At 38.9% G+C, this 20,184-nt stretch overlaps 1 protein-coding gene across 2 annotated transcripts in view; it reads left to right on the top strand.

The window, feature by feature from the left end:
* Positions 1-20,184, top strand: part of LOC121313175 (cyclin-dependent kinase 14-like) — a 218,316-nt gene that overhangs the window by 132,030 nt on the left and 66,102 nt on the right. For both annotated transcript variants that reach the window (XM_041245467.1, XM_041245468.1), the window contains 2 exons: positions 8,176-8,239; positions 15,851-15,899. In XM_041245467.1, the coding sequence (XP_041101401.1) occupies positions 8,176-8,239; positions 15,851-15,899 (113 nt within the window). The remainder of the gene's footprint in view (positions 1-8,175; positions 8,240-15,850; positions 15,900-20,184) is intronic.

Here is a 20,184-nt window from a genome sequence, read left to right as displayed (position 1 = left end):
ATGCTTTTAATTAGAGCATGTGTGGTATCTGTCAGGCAGTATCATTAACTTCTTCGTCTATTAATAAGATTCAATATGAAAGGATCCTATGGGACTTCCTCTGCTGGGGGAAAAAACAATGCATTTGAATTTGTAATGCAGGGTCAGTCTGAGACAGAAGATAAATCTATGTGTTGGCACCGAGCTGATTACACGTTGGAAATATTATATAAATATGGACAGGTCTATCAATGGAAGATAGTTTTGTGTGTGTATTTACACAAAGGACAATGAGGTTTTCACTATGTATTATCTCACAATAGCAAAACTGCATTCCATTTGACAGGTTTAAAAGAAGAGGAATGATGCATAGTACATTTTAAGTGTGTCACTTTTAGATGTGATAAAGGTATACAAAGCAATACTGAAAAAATAAAGACTGAATGAATAACTGTTGCAAGCAATTAAAGAAGTTAGGAACATGAAACGCAAATAAAAGGGAACATTAACTTTGCTGGCTTTCAATGGTGCTCTAATGCTACAGTCATTACTGTCTGACATCTGCTGTGAAAAAAGGAATCATAATGGACTTACTGAACAGAATACATATAGCTTTAAAGGAAGAAAAACACATAAAGAGGAAATAGCAAATGTATTGTTCACATGTACATTGTTCTCCAGTGAAAACTTCACGCCATTTCTTTCTACAAAAGAACTGGTGTTTTCTTAACAAAAATAGACAAATGCATCCTGTAGTAGACCCACATACATGTAAGTTACATTAATGCACAGCATTGTTTATTTCTATGTTTGAGACATATCAGTATTTTTAAAATAACTTAACATGTACATTGTATAGTTTGTGGGTTACATTGAGGTGTTGGCATTGGGCTCTTTCTTTTTGGCCCCTGTTCAGCTTTAGAGAAAAGTAATTTCACTCCACAGTGAACCTTTGAGGAAAACCAGGGTTGGCACACTGCTACCCAGTTGCTGGTTCCTGCAGATTTACTGCACTGTCGGTTCTAAGTAATGGCCTACAAAGCAACTGACATTTAAAGATCTCTAATTTTTGCCTTACTTCAAAGGGCAACAGGAAACCTTATCAATAATGTACACAATCGCTTCCACAGCGCATGATTGAGATGTAGTGATCTAGATCAGTGGAGAGCGGGTTCAGGTCCCAACAAGAGCTAGTATCTTAGTCAGTGATATTTTTAACCAGATCAACCCCTTGCCCATGTTTTCAGAAGCACCTTCTTAATTTAGTACAGATGCTTTGGAATACATGTCATTAAGTGCTACCAGCTTTACCTAATCTCGGACAGTAAAGGTCATTGATACTGGATCCAATAAAGCATCCAAATTTAACATGCATCTAAACAGAAAAAAACGATCATGTGCTTTCCCTATTGCACCTTGCACACTGAGTCCGTAATTGTCGTACGACGGTGATGCGTCAATTATGGAATCGAAAAAAGTTCCATTTGATCCAATTTTTGACGTGCGTTAAATACATTGATCAATGAAAAACGACTGGGACCACATGTGGATTCTTGCAGTTCCCTGAACAAAATGGAAAAACGAATTGTGTGTGTCACCAAAGAAAAATTACTTTATGATAAATCTAACAAAGACTTTGAAAAAAAGAAAACATATGGAAAGACATTGCCGTGGACTTGGGCATGAACGATACATATTATAAAGCATGAAATTATGAACTGTCAGCATACATAAACACATGGATTTTGTGCAATATAGGTTTTTACAAGTATATACATTTTATTTCAATTGTAGTCGAGGAAGTAAAGAAACAATGAGTATTAGATAATTTATGGTAAAGTATTTTCGGTAGCTCATTCCCAACTTTTAGAAATATTTTTAACATTTTCTTTTATATGATTTATGATGCTATGTGTTGTGTAATGTCATGTATTTTTTTTACATTATGTATTGCGTAACAACATTGTTATAGATCTAGTAGAAACGTAATAATTAGCAAACTTTTTAACTTCCATCAGCGTTTGCTGATCATTAAGTTTATACTACATTTAAATTGTTTTTGTGTTCAAAGTTATGTAAGAATTAAAAACAGAATTTACTATCAAGCCTCTACTGCACACCAGCGCTCTGAAGTACGATATTAACGCATTCAGTGTGCAATGGACTGACGCATGACTTCTTCGCGGACTGCTATGCTAACTGGGTCTTAAAATGTTGCCGGAATTCAGAATTTTACAAACGCCACTTCCGTAATCAGTTTTACAAACAGAAATGTCATAATTTACTATTACCTGAATATCTACACGTAATAGTGATCACGGTCTACATGACTGCCTCTGTACTGAGATTTACTATAAATAGGATATATATATATATATGTATATAGATATATATATATATATATAGATATATATATATATATACAATATCTCCTCAATTGTGAAATAGGTCTTAAGACAAGGATCCGATGACCTAAAGTCTTATCGATCTGGAGTTAACTTTATCAGAATTCTGTTCCTAGGCTACTGGATTTCAGCCTAGCTTTTCAAACATAGTGTGCCCAAAGGTCAAGTTCTCTATTTATTCATTTTTCTTTTGTTAAATTTGTGTTGCAGTCTGATGATTCTAGACCAACTTTGAAGCAATTTTGATGGAAAAAGAAAAATAAGTCTCATCTTTTCCCGCTCAATTTTGGCAGTATTTTCGGGTTGTGTATGTTTCCATGTAGTTTTTTTTTTTTTTTTTTTTTTAGCCAGATAAATTATCCTGCCAAATGCAAATAACCCGATTAATATTAAAATAAGGGCGGGTATATTTAAAGGTTCCAATTTGGCCTAGCGTGACTGCTCATATCATACAACTTTATTAAACTGTTTTCCATGATTCAGGCTCTGTTAAAGCACTGAAATTGCAGCCTGTCTCATTCCATCAGGCAGCACTGTGTACAGTTCTTGTATTAAACAAGGATAGTACAAGCTTTCTTATGGAATGTATTATTTGCTAAACATTTTTGACTGCATATGTATATTGTAACAGTGGGTGCCGCCCACTTCTCCTAGCAGGGACTTTCCAGGATCTCTGGGCTGGGGAGTTTCCCCACAGCTGCATGGCTGGGACTTTCCAGGATCTCTGGGCTGGAGAGTTTCCCATCGCCATCTGCCTGTACTTTCCCTCACCAACTGTCAGGCAGGGTATTTCCAGCCATGTGCGTTTTGGTTGGGGCAGGCACTGACTCCCTCCAGCTCCCCTATAAAAGGGGCTGTGAGCAGGACCTTGGGGTTAACCTGGAGAAAAGGAACTGAGACCTGGAAATTGTTTAAACTTGTTATTTTGGTCAGTGTTTTGTGTGCGAAATAAAGCCAAGTGTTGTACTTCGAGAAGCTCTGTTTTGTCTCCTTCTTGACTTCGCTACAATATTTATTATAAACCTGTTATACTCATTAAAGCGACAGAGATTATATGTAGGGGTGGGCTATGAAACTGCTGCTGTAGAGTCACTCGTCTCCTCCGAAGGGTATACACACACATACATTGTATGCAGGTACAAGTTTTCCTACAGAACCGTAGCTTCACCAAATCTGATCCTTATAGTCTACTAAGGGAGCTAAAATACCAATAATTTAACTATAAAGCAGACAAATGGCAGTAATCTGAAAAGTTGAGTAAATGGTGTCACATAAAAAAAAATAAAGAAATACTGAATGAAGAGGTCTTTACACGCCTCTGTTTATACTGTTTGTGGGTTGCCCTATTTGGTCAAAGAAGCTTGGCAATAAAGGATTGCTTGGCACAGCCTTCAGTTATAGTAGAAAGTTAGGCAAAGTTACTTCACAAGTTTTTGGTCAATTGAACGGTGTTTTAGTGTGAAAGGATGATTTACCCACTCCTTACAATGTTTTAAACACACTTCCAGTAAGTAGTGTGGGTAATGTGTGTGGTATGTGCTGCTGCATCACTAAATCATGACTCCAGGGAGGTAAGCTGCATGGAAACCCAACCATTGCAGCTATGCACTGTACTGTATAAGTACACGTTTCACACACTGTCTGTAAGTGGTGTTTTAAGCTGTTGCTCAGTGTTTAGAGACTTGAGAACCAGGGTTGTAAACCTCTTCTCTGAGGGATGTACATTTCTAATAATAAAAGGAATAAACACAGTATCAACACCTCCAAAACTATTGTTCACTCATTATTAGATAAGTTATAATGCATAAAATAATTCATATTTTTGGTAACCACTTTAAACTGAGCTGATAAAGAAGTAATAAAGCTCACGGGTTTTGTCACTGTTTCATTTTGGGGCACATTGTTAATTGCAACGAAGGTTGAAGTGTTTGAAAATAATGAGCTAAAAACAGCCACATTCTCAAATATGTACAGCATGTTGTTGTTCTAGCACAGTGTATTATCTATGTTCACTGAAGCAGGGCAGAATAAATTGAGGGCAATCTTCATAGTTTACCATTTTAATAAATACGATAGTGGTGGACTCGGTTTGGGGCAGTTGGAGGGCATTATGTTACTAACTCAGTGTAGCTGTCCTGAATGGGATCTCTGAACAGGTGCAGTTACATACAGAGTGGCAAGATATGCAGTACTTAGTAATTAACCTGCATATTGGTGCTAATAATATAAGGGGAAAACTTTGACTCATTAGCAAAGATTTTTGGTCTTAAAACAGAAAAACACTGATTTAAGTTACAAAGCTACCGTATGAATACACAACTCTGGAATGGATTGCAATGTACCTTCAATATTATTTAGTTGTTGTTTTTCATGTTTTGTGACGTTGAGTGTTTTCATAACAATGATGCTAATGGCACTTGAAGAAAAAAAGATTTGTGACTTTCCCCTGATGAAGCTGTTTTTTTTTTTTTAAAAGTTTGTGTGAGGGGTTTATCACAATAGTAAAGAGCTGAGAATAGAGTGTATGATCAGCATTTCACCTTTTGTAAGCAATGAAATATTTGAAATCACACTAGTCATTGACAATTATGAATAAAAGGTGGCTGACAAAATCAGAATTTAAAAGAAGAAAAATCTGTTAAAAACTGTATTAATATCTGACAGCATTTCAAAGGTGATTTGATTTCTGCTGTTTTGAAAAAGTGATCTGCTGATGACATTTTGCAGCGAGTGATCATATGTGTGCACTGTGTGCTGCAATTAAGGGAATGAATGCTCTCCCACTGGGAACGTGGAGCCAAAGCTAACGATAGTGTCTGCCTCTGGGGTAAGTAGGTTACCATGAGTAGACAAAGAAAACAGGATAATCACCCTTTGTTTTAACTGCAAGATCATTAAACAAGTATGTGGCTTTCCAGTGTCTCGATGTGTTTGGTAGTGTCTGTATGCAGTATACAGCTCAGTCTATGCAAGTTCAGAACCCTATGCATAATAATATGCATTTACTGTGCTTGTTTTTTGCAATGCTTTACCCCAGTTCCTATAATGTTACAGCTTGCCTGTCCTTTACCATGCATTTACTGTTCTTTACTACACTACAACAGCATGTTTTATATAGTCGAGGAACACGGAATGAGATTTTTCTTACTTTAAAATTGTAAGCCAATGAAGTTCCTCAAATCAGCATAATTTATGAAGCCGTTTACAGTATTATTAGAATTTATACCATCACCCTATATTCTGTACCTTTATGTAGTACATTTCTAGACACTGGTACTGAGTACAAGCTCAAAGGAGTAACTGATAGTGTTATCATTAAACAAGTCTCTGGCACCCTCTGCTGGCCGTTTAGCTCACCTACTTTACAATAGCCTGACTAGACAGAAACAATGATTTAAATTATTATTCATGATATATAATTACTGAGCCAGCAATTATAGATCTGTCTTCAAAGTTTTTTGTAACAAAAACATCCCAGAATCTTTAGCACATACTCTGTGTGCGTGAGCGTGTGTGTGTGTGTGTGCCAGCTAAGTTATGAGTTTGTTTTAAAACCAATTCATATATTATATTACAGAATTTTATTACCAGATATTTTTTTTTTTTTTTTTTTTTTTTGTGAGAAAAAAAAAGTTTGTTCTGTTTTTAAAGTTGGCATTTTCAAGAACAGATATAAATAAATGAATGTTGTACTGGACATTCTACATCTTACAGCCACAAACTAAAATTGAGCCCATCATATAGATTTATCCTTAGATTACCAATTTGGCTATTTAATACTCATTAAAATGCTTATACTTTTCAAAAGTTAAAGCGATTTATATTTATCCAAGTCTGCCTTCTATGGAGCTTCCTATTTTCCCACTACTTCTGATATCCTTGAAGTCACAGAAATCAAAACAGATCTCTGTCCTGATATTGTCCAAACTCACTAGCACATCAGACAACAGGCTTTAGTAGTCACTCATATCACTGAGAACAGGGTAATTCATAGCTATGTTCTACTTAATGCCACAGTGGGGTTGCAGGATGGCTGCAGGATGTCGTCCACGCCTGAAGAGAGCAGCATTGTTACACAGGATGCTGGGATGCATGGAGAAATGTAATCAATGTGTATCTTCATGCACGGCGAGATTTACTCATAGGGTGATTTGAGATAGCAATTCATTTAAGACCTTACAGTGCATCTTTTTGCTTGGGGCTTTCAAAAGCTGAAGACATTATCTCACACTTGAGTAAACAACAATGATCACATGTGCGAAACATGTAGCTTAGTATTTGTTGCTTTAACAGCACACTTGCTCTTTGTTCTATCGCCAGAGCTACACAAACAGTGCCTTCACAGAGTTCTCAACCATTTTCATTGCTTATGTTACACAAGAATCACATTTTTATAGCTTGTCTACTTCAAAGGAAGAGTCCAAGTGTTTGCATGTTGACATATTAGCTGTCCAGTACTGTGAAGTGGCCTCCAAATGTATTGCTTGAAAATATAGAGACCATGGGCCATGTTTGTGTTAAGATGTTTTGTTCAAATTTTCAAAGTATATAGTACTACAATGTGATGACATCACAATTCTAGAAAACGAACATTCCATTCTGAGTGCCAGAAGTCATTGTAAACATTAACTGACTAAAGTTCAATGCATATGTCAATTAGTAAATACAATAAACATAATGCACAAATGTATTTATGTACTTCAACTGTATTAAAAACAATCATCTTACTTATCAACACTTAAGGGTTTATGTTGTATCTTTCCATGCAGTCCTCAATATAAAAACAAGGCTTCCAACAGAGAGCCAGATTTCAATTTTTAAAAATGAAAATACATGCTATAGCATGTGCTCCTTTCAACACTACTCTTGTGAGTGTGGCACATACATAGCGAATGGAAGTACTCTACAAGTGAGACTTACAGAATTAATTCATTAGCTATACTGTAGCCTTAAAGGGAATGGGGGAAAAGAAAACACACTGCAGTGTTTCATATCCAGCAGGAGTCAACAACTTTAAAACAGCTAGAATTAGTTTTTGCAACTTATGAACAGAACAGACCGCACAGGCCTTTTTTGTACTGACCATGACTGTACTATTTTAAATGCATTGTTTACTTAACCAGACTCAATATTAAATACAGTCAATAGTATTTTAGACATCTGTTAGTGTTTGCTTATCCACACCTCTGTTTTAACTCCTTGAGCATTGCAGTTGTTAAGACATTTTTTATGAAGCTATCAATAAACGATTCGTCCTTCTGAAGCTCAGCATGTCAAACTCAGTTACTGAGATATCTGGGCAGAGGACCAACTAGCAGAGCTAGCAGGGAGATTTTATTTACCCACGACATGGATCTGGTACATAAGAGGTCTCTACTTTGATGTTAATGGCCTGGCCCTTTCCAAATGGTGTCTAATTGTACCTGAAGAACAGGCTTTACTGCAGATTTCCACTCGAGACTCTGAATGAATGAGCGGCAGTAATGAAGGAGGTCATGTGTTTGTTACAGCATATTACAGACATGATTCAGTGCCATCCTGGCCATGGTGGCTGTACACTCTATTGGAGAGGTTATGAGAAGTGTTTACTTTAAGGTGATGTAGAAACATGCATTATTATGTCTTAGGCAGTAAATGCTGTTCTGTGTGTAAATAAGGGATGCTGAGAGCCACACCGTTTTCAACACATACAAATGCCTCCATTTTAGAAACTGGCAGTGTTCAAATTCTCTTCTGAAATTCTTATTTTATACGCTTTCAAATTTTTCTATTTTTTTTTTTTTTTCCACAGATTCTGGGGACCCCAACAGAGGATATATGGCCAGGTGTCCACTCTCTGCCTCATTTCAAGCCAGGTAGGTGTTTATAAGAATACGTGGCTTTGGATAAAGTTTATCCAGCAATACAGTTAATTTATCTAACCACTGTTGGAGTTGGATATGCATTAAAATGTTAAAACTCAGGGGTAGATGTACTAAGACAGGCCAGTCGCAGCACAAACATACCGCAATTTACATTTCTGTTGCAACAATTTGTATACATTTTGTTGTATGTACTAAGAGAAAATAGGTTAATAAAGAGAACCACAATATGTTAATTTAAATATTTGTTGCGTCATCTTAGTGAGATCTCTAGCCTTGCTAGAGTCATGCAACATTTTTTTGAATAAATAATGAAAAGCAGTTTTATCCCATCAGAGTCTATAGCGGGAGCCCCAGCTTCACCCCAAATAAAAAATGTGTTTCTATCAAAAAGCTTTCCATAGTGATACAGTAGCCTCACTAAACCGGATATGTTACTCCAACATTAAGAGTTGTCAGGTTTTAAAAAATTAAATAAAATCACAGACATACATTTACAGTTCTTGAGGTATTTTAAATGTATAAATCATTGCGCTGAAATAGCACCAATGTGCTTTGGGTAGGCTACACATTACATTATGTAAAAATATAAATCTGTACAGTAGGCCTATACAGTATACAGTACCGTAGTAAAATCAAATGAATACCTAGCGCCCTTTCTTTTTACTTTAGCCTGTAGGCTACCGGTAACAAAATAATGCTGCTGCATTGTAAACATTGGTGTACAATGTGAATAAAAGGTTATTTTAAATTGAAACAAAACAATTGTATTATTATTATTATTATTATTATTATTATTATTATTATTATTATTATTATTATTATTATTATTATTGATAATAATAATAATAATAATAATAATAATAATAATAATAATAATAATAATAATAATTTGGCCTACTTAGTAGTTATGATACTTACAGGAGGAAAGTCAATTCTCGTTAATACAACTTTCAAGGGACCAGCAACCAACTTTGCATTATACCGCTAATTCATATTATCATGAGCAGCCTATAAGCCAAATGTATACTGTTAGTTTTTATTTTAGTTAGTCAGGGTTGCAGTGCTAGATTGTGCACAACTACAATCCATCTGCTCATTACTAGAATAGGTGTGTTTCCTGTTCCTATGCAGATGTTCAGAAGGAGCTGGAGGGATTAGCGGCACATGTGTGCATTCTATTACTCCCATGTTGGGGAAACCAGAAATGTCATAGAAATTTGTTTTCAAGGCTTGTAAATACATCCTGCTATTAGAGAAAAATAGGTATTTGGGTGTTCGCCTCAAAAATGCATTGAGCACAACTGGCAACGCACTAGAAAAAGCGTACTGGGAAATGCCAGCAACAATTGCGACTGTTTAAAACATGCTGGTTCATATATATTGGGGTGCCATACAACCCGAGCTTCTGTATACTCTTGCTGGGGGTTCAAACTCTCCCCCGCAAGGCTGTTAAGCGAGTTCTTGAACTGGTCCATGCTTGCATATAGGATGATAGCACACCAGGGTGGCCAGCATGCACATTTTTATAAATATATGAATACATGGTAAGGACAATCATTTCTGTAGCTAGATAACGAGAAACAGAATGACAGTCACTTATAATGTAATTTTAGAAATAAATATAAGCAGCCTCTGTAAATCAAAATAAAAATTTATAAAAATGAATGATCAAGTATTTTGTGGTTTGATACCAATAATAGGGAGTGTCAAAGATACAGACAGACCAGAAGAGTGATAATGGTGCAGTGTTGTCTGGTTTAGTGCTGGCCCTGTGTTAGCTGTCTAGTAATATACAAGACAAGACAATTACAAACAAACAAAACACAACACTCACGATTTCAGTTTCTGTTTTACTTTCTCTGTGCTTCTCGGTTCTACTCACAATAAACCAAAGTGAAGGAACAGATTACAATTCTCCATCCCCTTTATGCTGTCACACATGACCCCTTGGTAAACAAGTGCAACCGCCTCTCCAATCTGCAGCTCCCACGTTGTTTCCCTTCCGGGTCAATGCGTTATTGCAACGGAGTCTCACCTCCTTCCTGGCTGGCCGACTTCCCTTGAACCCTGGGAAAGAACTGTCAGGCCAGCCTGTCCGAGGAACTCTGTTCTGCTGCTTAGTGCCCTCACAGGTCAGGAGGGTGATTTACAACCAAAAATCATTATATTTCTGTCACAGTCCCTTATAATTAAGCATCCCTGTGAGGGAGCATATATGGATTTGCAAAATGCTACCACTTCTGCTACTTCTACAATTGCTAATATCTCATATATATGCAAACTCCACCCTTCACTAACAGAAATGAAATTGAATCATATAAAATTTAATTTAAAATTATTTAAATTTCCTTAGATTTATTTGTTTTTTTTACATCTTAAAATCTGGTCCATGGTGAGTGCACCTTTTAAAGGTCTTAGGTCGGCCAGGATGTCCTCGGCTCATTACGCACCAGCGACCCCTGTAGTTTGGCTGGGCGCCTGTGGGCTTGCCTGTAAGCTGCCCAGAGCTGCGTTGTCCTCCCACTCTATAGCTCTGAGGTGGCTGCACGGTGAGTCTGCAGTGTGAAAAAAAGTGGTCGGCTGAAGGCATACGCTTCAGAGGACAGCATTTGTTCATCTTCACCGCTCCCGAGTCAGCGCAGGGGATGGTAGCAGTGAGCTGAGCCTAAAAATAATTGGATATGCCAAATTGGGAGAAAATAATAAAATAATTGGCTATTATTATATTAAAATAAGCATAATAAAGACAATGCCAGCATAATAAAGACAATGTTTAAACAAGCTTTGCATTAAGCCTTTTCTTAACCGACAAGATAGCAAGGTTTTACAGAAATCAATAACACTCAGCGGCAAGCACAGCTCAATAATAAGAACCACGGCAACTATTCTTATCAGGAACTAAATCGGGAAGAAAACAACATAACATCCTGTTGGGGCTTATGTCAGTGATAACTCTGTGATCCATTAATAATAATAACCTTGTGGCTTCCAATACAGAACGTTTTATCTACAGTAATTGCGCAGATATAGTTTTTAAAAGTATTTTTATAGTACTTAAAAATACGAAGAAAAAGCATTTGCACTTCAAAAAGAAACATTACTCACACACTTACAAAACATTTACCTATTTTGTTTTAATAAAAATTATTTGTGGAACACATTAAGTAAGTGGCTCGTGCTTCCTCTTTTGAATGAAATATTTCCTGATCAGTGTTTGCAAATTCTGTTTTTTCCTGCTTTAGTAAATTCCACACAATGCTGCTTTGCTTGGATGCTCTGTTTCAAAACAACAACAACAGCAGAATATGATGTCGCAATGAATCATGCAGCATGAAGCACATTTAACATTAATAACTGGTTTCAGACTGAGATTATTATTATTATTATTATTATTATTATTATTATTATTATTATTATATTATTATTAGTAGTAGTAGTAGTAGTAGTAGTAGTAGTAGTAGTAGTATCATTATTATTATCCTTATTACACTGTGTAACAATTTTTTTTTTTTTTTTTTTGTTCCTGGGTAGTAAGTGTTATTTCCTAATTGCTTATGCCTCAAAAGTATAGAAAATGGCTATTATTCCCCACAAACTTTGCTTTGTGACCAGGACAGGTAAATTTCAAAATATCACTATTTCCAATGAGAAAACGGGCGCTTTTGTGTCGTTTCCTTCACATAAAGTCAGAAAAAAACAACATATGAATCCAAATTAACATGTATTTATACTAAAGTAATACAAAAATGACTACAAAAGATTTAGAAGTGAGTAGTTTTTCGAGATTTACGATTATACTGTAAATTTATATTAAATTATAAATATGATTTTATTTTTTTTTTTTATTATTATTATTATTATTATTTGAAAAGAGCAGTTATAAAGTACAGTAAATTTGTACTAAAGCTGTTAACTTATAGTAAAAATATGTGCTTATGCGAGTACAGTCCAGTAAGAGCACATAGTAGGTACAATAAATGGATGAGAATTATTTCAAATAACATGTATATGGATACCTGTAAGAGTAACATCAAGTGTAAGATTCAGGAAGAAGTTATAATTAAGAGCAGTAGTGGAATACGGCAAAGTATGGAGCAGTTCAGTGCATGTACAAGCTGATGCAAGTACTGGTACAATTGGGTGCCATATAGTCCAGTACAGTCAAGAGTTGTGAGGTTTACAGATGCTGTCTAAACAGGTGTGTCATCAGGAGGTGCTGGAAGGTGGTCAAGGACTTAGCAGTCCTGATATCTGGGGGTAGGTCGTTCCACCACTGAGGGGCAAGAGTGGAGAAGGAGTGGGCTCTGGAAGCGAGGGGAGCAGGGGGGGGGGGGGGTGTGTACAGCTAATCTGCCGGTGCTGGAGAAGCAACGGGGGCGAGAGAGGGTGTAGGGAGAAATGATTGTCTGGAGATATGAGGGAGCAGAAAGGTCAAGACAGTGATTTTCTACCCGTGCCAACCTCTAGTTCCTATCAGCATCGATCTACTCTGCAGCAGTCATTACCAGACAGGTAATAGATCATTGCTATGTTTTTTTACTAGTCGGTATTGAAGTAAATGGTAACTACTCCCAATTGTGTAGTTAGAGAGTAAAAAACAGACATTCTGAAATGTTACCTTAATTCTAATGATTGTTTAGCTCATTTCTCTAAATTGCTCCTGTAATAAAGAACTATTGACTTCACTAAAGGTAACAGAAACAGAAACTCAATCAGCCTTAATTTTTGTCATGAAAAAAAAGGCTTTATAAATTGTTAAGGTATAAGTGTAAAGTCTATGAGTGTAAAAGACAAAGGGAAGTCTTGTCTTCATAAATTATTAATCTAAGAAGTGTTTCAGAATATAAACAATCCCACATCAATACACTAATTGGGCATACTTTACCCATCATGCAACTCATATGTCTGCATGTCACACTTGGGATACACTGAACTATAGCTCAAGTCCAGATAACCTGGCAGACACAGCGTTGCAGTTTCATGACTACAGCTTATCTCTGTTCTTATTTTTGACAGAAGGGAGCAGTAGAGACCACAGTCTTTCCCCTTCTGTTCTCTCTTGGCACTGCAATACAGTTTTTCCACTTTACTCAAATATATAACGTGGCCATTAGTAAATATTTGTACACAAGTAATTAGGTGCAGCCATTCATTTATAATGGTCAACCAGAGATAGTAGTGTTTCTGACAGGGAAAACAGGCCTTCAGAAGCCTAATTACTGAACATGAGCTGAGCTGAGTTTTAAGTTAGAAACTGCATCTTGCTGCCTATGGTAATGTTAAAGCTAGCAAAAAACCCACAAAAAACAAGCAAAACATTGTAAATAATCTTAGAAATGTAAGACTGTTTTTGCTGTTACATCTCTACAGTCTGATGCCGGTTAACAAACTATTGGATAAACAATATAAGGTGTCAAAACCTCTTTTGATTGTAAATGCTGTAGTCCCCAAACAGCGCATTTTGTTTTGAGGTTATCAACAGCTGAAATTTCGACCCAACGTAAAACAAGGGCTTAAAGGTTTTCTGTGAAGGAGATTGTGAGGTGTCAGACAGACAGTAGCTGAAAATAGCAGATTTTAATCAATAACACTGTGTGGGGGGCGGGGTTCTTATTACTGAAAAACTATTTTTATCCAGCGGAATAAGAAATAAATGGCAAAGGAGTTGTGACACATATGATTACAGCTGAAGGAAGAAAGTTCTCCAATTCTCATTGAGGATACTGGTTGCTTTAGGAGCCTTCTAATAAACTCACTAGTGGGTTTGTCTGAAGGTCCCTGTTGTTTGAGGCTGTCCTTGATGCAGGGAGGGCTGACAGCACCAGAGCTCATTTGCTTCCAGATAATGAAGCCTGTGCCTGAAACCATTTAGTAGTTGTGGAAAGGATGGCTGAAAGGTGACGTCAGACCAGGAAATACAGAGAGAGAGTACTGTGAGTGCAATGTGCTAGTGTGCAGATTTATTATAAATGAAAAGATTTAACAAAATAAAACACTGAACAAACAAAGCAGTAGACAAACCCCAAACAAGTATTTGTTATTATTTGTATTTCTTTCTCCCGTCTCTCTCCCATTCTCTTCCACGAACACACCAACCACAAGTGAGAAATTCATGCTGCTTTTATCTACAGCTGTTCTGGGGCTCAAACTGATAATTAATCAATTCAGTCCAGGCACAATCTACATGTGAACTACTTTGTGCATTCCCTGTGCCCAAATACCAATAACACTTGAGCTCATGCTACATAACCCAAACTATACAAATACACCCAGGGGTGGGGTGGAGTGCCCCATCACAGTAGTACAGTATGCAGGCATGTTTACTGTGTGCTAGCCTTTAGACACTACTTAGTGAGCTATAAGACAGCAGGGACATTTTGTTTTTATTGCTGTTAGCTGTCAAGCACAACAAACAACAGTGGTTGGATTTTATTAGGAGAGCCATCCAATAGGGCTGCCGCACAAGCCACAGGACTGTTTACCTAGCGTCTGCTTGACAGAGGTGACTGTGCCTTCCTTTAAGACTGTGCTTAATTAGCATTAAAACCATTTTACTGGCTGCAATGGTTACACAAATACGCCAGAGCTTTGGAATAGCAATTCAAACCATTAGGCTCAATCTGCTAAGCAAATAGACTAGTGTAGAAAGTTCACTTTTCACCTGAAAGGAAAACATCAATACATTCATGAGGATAGATGTGGGCATTTATTATGGGGTGTTTTTAATGGTTTCAGGTTTCTAGCATATGAGAGTTTTGCGCCCCTAAACAACATTTGAATTGTTGTCAACAAAGTTGATTGAGTGGTCGCCCCAACACATCCTTTCACTTTTTCCCATTGTAAATGATTATGTGTTATACATTTCATAGTGTGCATTGATGTATGCGACTGCTATTTACTACCAGCATTGATTAACAGATATGCTGCTGTCTAAACACATGGTTAATCTGAATAGCGTGGGAGCTAAGAACTGTACTAAACAAAGAATATGGAACACTTTGGTCTTTCTTGAACATACAGCACTTCACTCAGTACTTTTACAGTAAACAAGTAGAAAATGAAGCAATGGAGGGCTTGAACCAGGCAGGACATGGGAAGATTGGATGTCTGTCTAAAGCACCGATATAACGGTAGTCGATGGGTATATCTACAGCAGCAGCACCCGAAAGCACTCTCCATGACCCTACTTTCTGCCTCATTTAGTATTATACAAAAGCCAAAGTACTTCACATGCATACATTACACAAGTTTAAAACATATATCGTAAAAACCGAATATTTTTTTAAACAAACATGTCTTTATTGTCCATCGCGAACGTGCAAATTTATTATATATATATATATATATATATATATATATATATATATATATATATATATATATATATATATATATATATTTTTGTATTATCCATTGCTAGCTTTATTATTTGGTTAAAAATTAATTAACATAAAACTGCTGCAGTACTTACAGCAATCTTTATCTTGCAAATACAAAACTGTATATCATGCAAATAATAATATGACTTTTTACATTATGAATAAACTATAACTCTTACAGTATATGAACAATGCAATAAACTGTGCTTGCTTTCTGTTTCAGAATGGTTTACTCAGCACAGCCCAAAGAAACTGAGGCAAGTGTGGAATAAGTAAGTCTGCACTTTAAAATAATGTTTACTGATACTGCATTTACAACTGTGTCAGGTTTGCATGGCAAACAGATTCATTTCAGGCACACTGATTACAATTTAAAGCAAATAGATGCTCTTGGTAAGATGTCTTTTATTCCGAATATATTGTAACATTTTTACAGTTGTAAACTATATACATTTATTTATAGAGTTTAGCCCATGTTACAGTAAAACAGATTATGCACGCATCAGTACTACGTACTAAGGAAGCTTACATTTAAGCTCACTTCTTGAAAATGATAAACATGTTTGAGTTTTTACAGGGGAATCAATGTTCAATGTTTCATCAACATTAAGAGGAACAACATACTGTATATAACAATCAGTTTAACATCGATGTTTTGCTTATTGTAATACTTATTGTATTACTGTACCTGTTGAGGGTCATTCTACAGCACCAGCAAATTTGTAATTAGTGTATTTCTAAGTGATCAACATAATACAACATCAACAGTACTACTAGCTTATTTACGAATATACAGCTATTGTATGAGTTTGATAAGCTACAGTGACACATCAAACACTGCTGTAATTGCAATAATTACTGAGTTTCTTCATATGCACTGTTGGATATTTGATTTTCACAACCCTGGGCCCTTTATTATATATTTAAAACAGCAGCAGTATTTGACTGTTCAATTGACTATAACCTCATATATGTGCGTTTTTTGATCCCAACATTATTTTGATGAACATTTTCAAGTCAGAAATATATAATAATATATATTTATTAATTCAGTGCGCGGGTGTAGTTTGTTAACATGGATATACTATATACATCTATATATCTGTCCTTTGGTGCACTTGTTACAAATACTTTCAGCAATGCCTAGTTTTTAGTTCTACAGTACTATAATTGATCCCTAGAAGGAATGATGCAAATGCACTGCTTACTGAGGGCCCTTGATTAACAGCGTAGAACATCACTTGGGAATATATATGTCATAGCCAGAGGGTGAGAGACCAGGCACTGCACAGAGGGAGTAGCATTGATAACATATCCTGAGGCTAGAATTCATTGTAAATAAAGAAGTCTGTTGTCATGGGTGAAGGGTATCTGCATTAACATTGGGTCAGCATTGCTTACGTACAAATTAGTGGAGTTTTTTTTTTCCCTCTGATTTGCAGTAGATGTCTGTAAACAAAATTGCCTCTGCGTGTGTTGAGCTGTGTGTCAAATGCCCAGTGGTAACCACTTGTACTGCAAGTTGCCCGATGGCTAATTTCTCAAAGAAACTAATTTAACATTAACCACTCTTTCAATCAGATGTTTCAGAGCTGTTACAGCCACATCCATGGTAGATTAGTGCACCAGTACCATAGAGAGGAGGCAGCTGTGTTAAAAATCTTCAGACTTCACAATGTATGTTGTTCCAATTAAAAAAGAGGAAAGGTGTGAGGAAGAAACTGTAAACGGAGGATATCATTGTTGTGCTAAAGAACTGAACACTAAGTAATACTGTTAACTGCAAATAGCTGATTTGAATAACCACCATCTGTCACTCATTTTGAAACAGGTCAGTGAGCTGAAACAGCTCCAATTTCCTGATGCCCATCTTGCTATTGGTCAATCTCCCATAATAAAACCCTTTCAGTGTCTGTCTTGTAATTGTAGTTCCCTTTCAATTTGAATGACAACCATTACCGAATGGGAAGAGCCTCTCTGACCGTCAGTCTCTGAGCAGATATACAAAAGTTGCCCTATCAGGGCCCTGCTGTGAGGGGAGAAGTCCCGCCCATCTCCTGTTGAAGAGGGACGTCCTCACAGTAGCACATCGCATTTTGTCTCTCATCTCTCTGAGACGGGTCGTAAATTGCTTCTGCATTTGCGTTCAGAATTTGACTGATTTATTTGGATTCCAAATAAATAAACATTTTTAAAAATCCACGGTAATCACGCTCTCGAGCGTTGGAAACACTGCTCTTGCTATATTCCCACGTCAGTTTTCTTTTTAGAGCTGGTTTCGACCCCTCTTCAGGGATTAGCAAGGGGCCATTACTCTCTCACCACGCAAGGCTTTGTGTAGTTGATACACCGTGTGAGAGCTGTTGTGGTGCTGCAAGGAGACCCCATGGGCTACACCGATTTAATCAGTCACAGTGACCAAAAAAAATACCAGCTCGGGCCTAGTGCCCCCTTCAATCCTCTGGCTTTCCTAGCGCGGCTGCGCTTGCCCTCGGCAACCACGCCGATTCAATCTGCTGCATACCCCGGCATCGACCGTGGTTTTTCCCGTTGATCGCGAGGTTGAAGAAACAGCGCCTATCCGGCCCCGATTGACTTGGCACAAGAGTAAACATCATCAGCGCCGCCTACAGCTCAGCCCTGACCGTGCCTACCATCAGCACCGACCTTGGAACAGGTCCACTCGGCACCGACTGTCTCGGCATCAGCAGCGCATTGATTCGGCACTGGCGAACCTCTTCGAGGCTGTCTACAGCCCGGCACCAACCGCGCTATTTTCGATGCCGATCCCAGCACCGACTGATTCAGCACCAGTGAATCGTTTTAAGAATGCGTCTGCAGCCTGATCATTGAGCACAACAGTTTAAAAAAAAAAAAAAACAACAATTGCAAACATGTCAGTGCAGTCAACTGGGTCTTCAGCTGGCTTCAACCAGTGTGACCGGTGCTCAGCTAAGCTGCCCAGGCAAGACAAACGTAGATCCTGCACCAGGTGCCTAGGGCCAGAACACGCGGCCAAGGCACTGGCAGGTGAGCTGGATTGCTGTCCATGGTGGAAGTTCACGAGGAGAACAAAGCGACAGAGAGCAGCCCTATCCCCAGCAGAGTCTCTCTCCCCTCAAGCCATGGGAGAATGAGATCGGTGGTCCAAAAGCCCCTGCTATAGTGAACAGGGAACTCTCCCACACAACCGGGTCACCCTCCCCTTCTCCACCACCAGTACAGAGGCACAGGCACCTCTCAGGGGAGGCGAGATGATCACTGCAGAGGTGGTACCACTCAAGGGGACGCTCACCAGGGGACAGGCGGTCGCCACGCAGGCACCACTCCCCTTCCCCTCGCAGGTGCAGACGGTCACCATCGCAGTCGCCTTGAAGGCGCCCAAGCTCGGCCGAGCGGTGCTTCGCAGAACTGGCAGAGACTGTAAGGGCTCAGCAAACTATGCTGGAGACCCTAGCAAAGTCTCAGGGCAGGCTGCCCCCTACCAACGGGTAGCCCCAGCCCCCACAGTCTTGTTCCCCGTCCCCTCTGCCTAGACCACCTAGCCCAGATGAGTTGTCCTTCACAGCGTCCAGGTTGGACGTGTCGGACCCAGCCACCTCTGTCGGGCAGGCCACAGAGGGGAGCACCCTGCCCTTACCACACGTGTTCCAAAGGGAAGAGTTCCGAACGCTAATGCAGCAGGCAGCTGCAGCCACGGATGTCCCATGGCCAGCGGAACAGGAGGGAAAGAGGAACTGCTTCCTCCAGCAGAGGTCACCCACAGCACCCCCTCCCCTTATGCCAGGACTTCCTGGATTTGGTGCGCTCCTCCTGGGGCAACCCAGCGTCTGCACCTTCAGCCTCCAGAACAGCTGAGTCAACGCTGCACACTGCAGGAGCCCAAGAAGCGGGCCTAGGTGCATTCCCCACCATCGGAGACAAGGTCACGGTGCTGGTGCAAGGTTCCACCTTCACCAAAGGGGACAAGGACCCAACCTGCCCGTCAAAGCCTTGCAGAACAACTGACGTGATGCTAAAGAAGGCATACGCATCGGCAGCGCTGTCCCTGTGAGCAGGAAACGCCATGGCTATACAGGTATTCTACCAGAGCCAGTTAATGGAGAGGCTGCAGGACAGAGCCACAGAGGTAGACACAGGGGAGCTCCAGGCGGTGGCTAAGGCGATGACTGACCTAATAGGGGAGTTAGGTCAGGCATAACGGCGGTCACTGGTGGCGATGGTGGCTGCTCACCAGCATTTGTGGCTGATACAAGCCGAGGTCGTAGAGACCGAGAAGGTGGCGCTGCTGGATGCTCCCATTACACCGGGGCAGACTTTCTGGGCGACCATTGATCTGAGCCTTGAGAGGTCCCACAAGGCCACGGAGGTCATCTCAAAGTTCTTGCGCCTTCTGGCTTACAGTCAGCGCACAAGGTGGCATGCACAGCCTGCTGGGGTAAAAGGGTCTGAACACTGCCCTCCACCCCAGAGTAGACAAGCAGGCATAGGTAGGGATGCAGCACTGGCTCCACTCAGGCTGCGGGGTATTCGGATCCTAAACTATTGTGGTGAGCT

This window comes from Polyodon spathula, chromosome 3 (assembly GCF_017654505.1).
Source record: "Polyodon spathula isolate WHYD16114869_AA chromosome 3, ASM1765450v1, whole genome shotgun sequence".
Lineage (NCBI taxonomy): Eukaryota > Metazoa > Chordata > Actinopteri > Acipenseriformes > Polyodontidae > Polyodon > Polyodon spathula.
The sequence above is the reverse complement of the archived record's forward strand: the minus strand, read 5'-3'. Positions and strand labels throughout refer to the sequence as shown.